We start from the raw sequence: 8,040 nt of genomic DNA on the forward strand, positions 1-8,040 counted from the left end.
TTTAAATTTAAATTTATATTTAAAAATCAGCATTTTATTATTAACTTTTCAGCTATTTAAGCTTAAAAAGATTTAGAGGTTACATATTTATTGTAAATTATATAAAAATACAAAAGTAAAGGAGTTTGAGTATTTATAATAGGATTTTTTTAAGAGTTTTTTTTTATTCTTAAAATAATCAATAAAATGCAAAAATATTGGATGAGTTTTATTTTTAATTTATGGTTTTTCAATAGTATGTTAATTAATAAGTTTTTCTATTAAGTTTTTTCAATTATTTTGTGGATATTTATAGATTTTCAATACTGTAGACAATTTTTATAAAGGTTCTATAAAAAACAAATAAATAGTTCATTTTTTTTTTTTTTTACTGTGAAGATAAAATTAGATTTTTTTATTTTAAGTTTTTTTTATTAAAAAAGAAGAAGCGATATTAGTAAAAAAAATCTAGTTATAAACCATACGTGTGCAAATTCCATTCTTCCTCTTTAACCCCTCCCCCAATCCCGTCTCTGAAAATCGTCTATAATGACCTCCTCCAGCTACCACGAGCACCATTAAACTCGCCACCAACCTCCTTTCTCCTCTCTAATTCTTTCATGTCTTCCTTTTCCGACCAAGCTCCTGCTCCCCGGACCGGCGGACTCGCAGCTCGAATCGCAGAAAGAGTGGGCTCCGGCGTACCAAAATTCAAGTCAATCCCTCCACCTTCACTACCCATCTCCCCTCCGGCGGTATCACCTTCTTCCTACTTCGCTATTCCCGCTGGTTTAAGCCCGGCTGATCTTTTGGACTCCCCTGTTCTTCTCTCGTCTTCCCACGTAAGTCTCTGTTTCTTTTCACCCGTTGGTGGCCGTTCGATAACTTGATTCCACCTTTTGTTTCTTGTTTTGTGGCAATGAAACAGTTTTTCGATGAAAATACATGGGAATTTGTTAAAATTTGGAACTGATATGATAAAGTTTTTTTCCCCTATTTTGGACTAAACATGAATTTTAGCGCGCCAGATGTTTGTTGTTTTGTTGACTGAAACATATGTTTAATTACACCTTTTTAAACATTTATTGCAGATTCTACCATCTCCGACCACCGGTTCCTTCCCATTTCAAGCTTTCAATTGGAAGAATCTCAGCAGCAACAACCAGAACCACGAACAGAGCATAAAAAAAGAGCAAAAAAGCTTCACAGATTTCTCTTTTCAACAACAATCAAATCATCTAACTGTAAGTTTTAATCATTCTGGGTTTCTTATGTTTTGGATAAACAAGAAACGGACAATAATTTGATTTCTGGTTTCAGGAGCAACTATGGAATCATCAGAAATCCAGGGAACAAGATGAAAAAGCTTTTGTGCAATCAGAACACGCATCTCAGTTCCAGAGTTTCTCCCCTGAAATTTCCACGATTCAAACCGATTCAAATTCGCAGACGCAAAGTTTTCAATCTGGTTATGCAGCCAGCAACAACAATTTGAACAATCAACCATCGCAGAAAAAATCAGATGATGGGTATAATTGGAGAAAATACGGGCAAAAGCAGGTGAAAGGAAGTGAAAATCCTAGAAGCTATTACAAGTGCACGTATCCAAACTGTTCGATGAAGAAGAAACTGGAAACGAATTTAGATGGACAGATTACAGAGATAGTTTATAAGGGTAACCATAATCATCCAAAACCTCAATCTACTCGAAGATCATCGTCATCGTCATCAGCTTCAAATCATTTACAGATGACTCAAGTGTCTAGTAACCATGAACTACTTGATTACCCTGATCAATCTTATGGTTCTCACGGATCTGGGCAGTTCGATTCCGTAGCCACGCCGGAGAATTCTTCAATTTCTGATGACCTTGATCGGAGTAGCTGTCAGAGGAGTAGGTCAGGTGGGGACGAGTTCGATGAAGACGAGCCTGATGCCAAAAGATGGTAAATTTCTCCTTTTTATTACAAAAAAAGTATATTTGTACGTGTATTTTGAATAGTATTTGCTAATTTGATTCACAGGAGGGCGTCGGAAAACGAAGGGATATCAACGATCGGAGGAACTAGAACTGTAAGAGAACCGAGGGTTGTGGTTCAAACAACAAGCGATATTGATATTCTTGATGATGGGTATAGATGGAGAAAATACGGCCAAAAAGTAGTCAAAGGAAACCCTAATCCTAGGTAAGAAACTAATGATCATCATGTTATCCTTGATTATAATGAGATGAGATTATTGTTATATTTTTCTTTAAAATCTATAGGAGTTACTATAAATGTACGAGTTCCGGTTGTTCTGTTAGAAAACACGTTGAAAGAGCATCCCAAGACTTGAGGTCAGTGATAACAACCTACGAGGGAAAGCACAACCACGATGTCCCAATGGCTCGAGGGTCTGGTCATCGGTTGCCATCTGGCACACTCGGCAACAACATTCCCACTACTGCAATTAAGCCTGTTGCACTCTCCCATTACCAATCCAATAACTCTATTTCGGATTCAGCCCACCGTGGATTCAGTTTCCTTTCATCAGCAGATAATCAAACCATGTTTACATCAGAGATGTTGCAGAATAATGAAAGTTTCAAGTTCTCGAGATTTGAGAATGCTTTGAAGTCCAACTACATTGATCAAAAACGTGATTCCGAAAGAGCATTTTCAGAAGCCAAAGAGGAACCTCGAGATGATATGTTTTTCGAGTCCTTATTATGCTAACGACGTTTTCAGAAGGGCTTAAATAATGACACGTATCTTATACTTCAAAGACTTAGAGATAGATTACATACACAAGAAAGAAAGATTCTTTTGTTGTTTTATTGCCATTTTGTTTGTTGTGTGTATATTTTTGGTAAAAGAAATCCTATAGGTGCATTACTTACCTTTTTACCCTCGTTATTTTGAGGCCTCTCCAATGTAAAGTCTCATGTACAACATAGGATCGGGGGTATATTGTATTTACAATTTTTCATATATTTTGAATATCTAAAAAGTTTAAGCTTTATGAAGTTAAGAAGAGACTCAACAATATTGATATTTGTACGCGAGTATTTTCTTTATTTGGATAATAATAAATTTAAAAAGACAAATCATATGAAACTTGAACCTTCTGATTTATGTTTAAGACAAATGAAGAAGCGATAAACTTTTATTTTTTTAGAGGAAAATTATATGAAATAAAATAAAATAAAATGGAGCGTGCAAGAAAAACTTTGGGCTGGTGGCTGAAAAGAAAGGAAAAAGCAGGGTAGAAAGCGACAAAAATCATAACTGTGGGGGTCGGTGATTCTCACGTTATTTTAAAGAGGCACCCGTCACTGATGACATAATCATGTTACATTTATGGTTCATTCACATTTAGATAATGGAGTATGAACTTTGGTTGGTTTCAAACCAACTACGATATTTGATTTAAGTTTTAAATACAAAATCTAATTTAAAGTAATTATTATATTTAAATACAACTTTGGTTAACGTTTTTTTGTCCATGTGGGTTTGCTTAACTTATAAGTTAAATTTAATAATTTGTTTTTTTAAATATAACTCTAAATGTCCAATTGTTTTATGTCGGCTTATAATATATATTTTTAATAACAATCAGTGTTTTGTATATGTTTATAGGACATGTTAGTCTTTATGTATTTATTTTATTATTCGTTCTGTTTTTCTATTTAAAAAAAAAAAAAGTAACAAAAAGTGTAAATGTCTAATGGGGTTTGAATGGGTCAAAGATTTATGGCGAAATGGCGAATCGATGATGTCGACGACGACTTGCGAGTCTAGATTAACTTGGCAAACACGTTGGTTAAAGTCAACCTGCCACTTGCGAAGAACCTTCCTTTCCATTTGTTGTTTTGTTAAGCTTAAATAAGCATCCGACCTAATTATATAAAATTAAATCAAAATTACAAAATTGGTCATGCGGTTTGCAAAAACTGCTGATAGAATATAAAAAAATTTCAACTCGCATGAAAGATTCAAAATCAAAATAATTTTGTGATTTTGATCCAAAAGAACTTGAAAAGACGGTTATGTCATTTTATTTTATTTTTCATTTTTATAATTATTCAAATACCATTTTATTTTCTTTTTTCAACTTGCATGTATTTCTAAATAGCGCCAACCTTTGAGATGGTTTGGGTGTTAAGAATCACTTTTGGAAATGATGAATTTCGGAATTTGAGGATTAAATGCTTATTGGTTAAGCCATTTCAATATCAAGCTTTATGGTTTGGGTTTTGGACCTTTTGGTATTCTTAATAGATAAAATTGGAAACTTTACCCTTCTAAATCTTATTTTGGTCTAGATATGAGCTTTGAAGCTCCTAGAGTCGAACAAAACAACTTAATGTATTAAGTTGTTGGAACTCAGGCAACCACGACGTGTTTGCAAGGCAACACGACATGTTGGTTAAAGTTTTCCAGATTATTTGGATGATGGCGAAACTGTTGAATTTAGTGTCTAAGCCCATAACTATAATCGATATGTACTTGACCCGAGAGTAGCATGGTCCATTTGGGTTGCATGGCACCGGAACATTTTGTAAGTATAGACTTTTGAGAAAAGGATATTTATGATATATTAATATATTATAAGTTCTAATATATTAATATGAAATCATATTATTTAATTAGTATTGATCAAGAATTAATTTGGAATTAATTTTGTGATCAAAAGAGACTAATTAAATATATGGGGATTGATTGTGTAAATCATTTATTCTTATAAAGTGGGCTTATGATCCATAGTTCTTTATGTTGGGCTAAACGCATATGGTGACCCATGGATACTCCATGGAGCTTAAAACCCATGGAGCCTAAGGAATATGGAAAGCCATGCACATTAGGGCAGAGGTTCGGTCGTTCTCTCTATTATTTAATGTATTGGTGCTTTATCTAGTCTGATCTGATTGTCAGCAACCCAATAGCATCAGATTAGGAGGACTTGACGAAGCACAGTTTATATGACTAAGTCCAGTCCGATGTCATTGGCCATGTACCAATAACATCAGACTGGGGGGGGGGGGACTTGATGATGTGTGGTCCATTAGCATGTCCTAGACAGCTCTGGCGTGCCAGCCTTGCCTGGCACTCCCTTACCAACCTTGTCGGGGACTCCCTTGCCAACCTCGTTGGGGACTCTTCTGTTGGTTTATATGACTTAGTCCAGTCTGATGTCATTGGCCGCGTACCAATAACATCAGACTGGGGGACTTGATGATGTATGGTCCATTAGCATGGCCTAGACAGCTCTGGCGCGCCAGCCTCGCCTGGCGCTCCCTTACCAACCTTGTCGGGGACTCCCTTTCCAGCCTCGCTGGGGACTCTCCTATCGGTTTATATGACTTAGTCCAGTCCGATGCCATTAGCCGCGTACCAATAACATCAGACTGGGGGGTGATGCGACATCGACCTCCGATGAGTCTTCCGGTCCTCTGCTACGGCGGAGATATTGACATCACAATCAGAGAGACGCGTTAGAGCCGTCCCAGGGATTGTGCCCCGGGAGCGGACTCCGACGGTCAAGTTAGATCCACTAGAAGATCAGAGATGGTCCTCCATAGCTGGAGAGAACCATCTTGGTGCTAGTGGTGTGTGGTGGCTGACGGCGGCGGGTGGTGGCTGAGCTACCCGGCCGGAGTATAGTGGCGGCAGAGCCATGGGGAAGCTCTCTCCTCCATGGAGGAGGTACTGTTCATTATATATGGGACAATTAGGTCAAGGGGAATTAGGTCAGGCCTTGGGCCAACCCAAATCAGGCCCAACTAGCAAGGAGCTGGGCAAGGCCGCCCAGAGACGCCGGGCGGGGGTGGCGGGCGCGCACCAGGAAAGGCTGGCGGGGGGAGTGCCAGGCGAAGGAGCGTCGGGCCGGGCCGACAGGAGAGTCCCCAGCATGGCTGGCAAGGGAGCACCAGGCAAGGCTGGCAGGAGCGTGCCAGGCCAGGCTAGCACTCTAGAGTGGTCTAGGCCATGCTAATGGACCATATATCATCAAGTCCCCCCAGTCTGGTGTTATTGGTACGCGGCCAATGACATCAGACCGGACTAGTCATATAAACTAACAGGAGAGTCCCCAGCGAGGCTGGCAAGGGAGTCCCCGACAAGGTTGGCAGGAGTGCGCCAGGTCAGGCTGGCATGCTAGAGCGGTTTGGGCCATGCTAATGGACCATATATCATCAAGTCCCCCCCAGTCTGGTGTTATTGGTACGCGGCCAATGACATAGGACTGGACTTAGTCATATAAACTATGCGTCGTCAAGTCCCCCTAGTCTGATGCGATTGGGTTGCTGACAATCGGACCGGACTAGATAAAGAACCAATATATTAAATAATAGAGAGAATGACCAAACCTCGCCCACGAGAGACGTGGGTTGTGCGATGAGCCAAGCATTGCTTATGCAACTTGAGTTGGCTTGGTACTCCATCACAGAGAGGAGCGTGATCCGTCGGTGAGATGCGACATAACTGTTGCTGGTAATTGTGACATCCCCATTTTCACGGCCAGAAAAGACCAATTTTTGTTTATGTACGGAACCCCTGAGACATAAAATGCCATTTTCACGGTCCTTTCTATATACTTAAAATGCCATAATTTCTTTGATATAACTCGGATTTCAGCGTTCTTTATATGTACGGAACCCTTGAGACATATTATAAAACTTGGTCAAGATTATTTATTCTAAATAATCTTTTGTCGAAAAGTCGTTTTCGACCCCTATTATCTCTAAATTGACTAGCCCATATCTATGGGCGTTACAATTATCTCCCCTTAGGATGATTACATCCTGGAATCATCAACGAAACACAGATCACATGATGTCTCCATACGTTATCTCTTCATCCTAAGTAATAACCATAACTTTCATGTTTCTTCGAACGAGTATCTAACTCTAAGACTTCCTAACTGCAGGCGATGCCCGATCTTGGACCCGCTCTCTATCTCATGTTAGACTTCCAATCATGATCTTCATGTCATAATCTCGATCTTTGTTGGAGACTCCTTATTTAACAATCTTGAGGTAAGTTTCTTCCTTTGATTATCATAATAGACCGATGGGTCATGTTCTAATGACCTTTCATCGTATGATGCGACGCTTAGACTCAGGTCTTTTAGAATCAAATTCCAGACCTGAAGGCAACTTCCTTCATGCTCTAATGTGATATAATCACATTCTAACATGTAGCACTTCTAGCTACAAGCTCTTACAATGATCGTGCTACTTCATATGATCGCTTTGATTTTATTTCAATCGTGTGGCTTAAGTCGGATGCTACATCGATCTTGGTTCTCTTAACATACTCATCCTAGTCGGACTCGATATGATATGACCACTAGGGTTGAAATGACAATCATCTTCTTAATCATTACCGAAACGATAGTAACGACATATTCGAATAAAACGGTATCAATTACTAGCTTCTTGGTAACCTTGTGACTTTCCCTAATCTAAGCGTGAGTCCTGTGCTTCCGGTAGTATAGGCCTCTACTACCATTCACACCTACTCATACTCATCCCAAGTATTGTCCCGTAGTTTTCCAAGTCACCGTACAAGAAAATCACATAACAACTTAACACATCATCTATCAAAACGAAGGTTTTATATTATTCCTTGAAATGATTACATAGGTGTTCAAGTTCACCCTAGACTATGCCTCTAACAGGTTACATCATACGATATTATGGCTACTGCATAACTCGATCTTCGGATATGAAGTCCTCATCCTTGATTCCTCGCGTTGCCCTCTGCTTCGTCAAGGATCATCTGAAATGCTCTTGCCTTTGGTTTTGGCGGCATATTTGGCTTTGTAGCCCCCTCTTTCCTTGGGCAGTCTTGCTTGAAGTGTCCCTCTTCACCACACTTAAAGCAGAATTCTCTCTTGGTTGTGCATTCGCTGGCTTAATGACCAGTCTTCCCGCATTTAAAGCAGCTCATCTCTTTAGAGCATTTCCCAATGTGCTTCTTTCTGCACTTGTCACACCATTGCGTTCCTTCTTCGAACTTCTTTGAACCAGACTTCGAGAATTTTCTCTTCTCGTCGGACCTTGAGGATCCTTCAAAC

At 39.2% G+C, this 8,040-nt stretch overlaps 1 protein-coding gene across 1 annotated transcript; it reads left to right on the top strand.

The window, feature by feature from the left end:
• Nucleotides 1–363: 363 nt before the first annotated feature.
• On the top strand, nt 364–2,994 carry LOC111876545 (probable WRKY transcription factor 26). Its single transcript, XM_023873104.3, has 5 exons — nt 364–821; nt 1,071–1,223; nt 1,300–1,925; nt 2,004–2,165; nt 2,246–2,994. Exons 1-5 carry the CDS (start codon nt 600–602, stop codon nt 2,694–2,696), a joined length of 1,614 nt encoding a protein of 537 aa, XP_023728872.2. The 5' UTR covers nt 364–599; the 3' UTR covers nt 2,697–2,994.
• Nucleotides 2,995–8,040: the final 5,046 nt, after the last annotated feature.

Source organism: Lactuca sativa, chromosome 9 (genome assembly GCF_002870075.4).
Source record: "Lactuca sativa cultivar Salinas chromosome 9, Lsat_Salinas_v11, whole genome shotgun sequence".
In the NCBI taxonomy this organism is placed as follows: Eukaryota; Viridiplantae; Streptophyta; class Magnoliopsida; order Asterales; family Asteraceae; genus Lactuca; species Lactuca sativa.

Coding starts and splice junctions, on each gene's coding strand:
- LOC111876545 (XM_023873104.3), top strand. CDS start 600: ATGTCTTCCTTTTCCGACCAAGCTCCTGCTCCCCGGACCGGCGGACTC. Junction 822..1,070: donor TTCTTCTCTCGTCTTCCCAC/GTAAGTCTCTGT, acceptor CATTTATTGCAG/ATTCTACCATCTCCGACCAC. Junction 1,224..1,299: donor AACAATCAAATCATCTAACT/GTAAGTTTTAAT, acceptor TTCTGGTTTCAG/GAGCAACTATGGAATCATCA.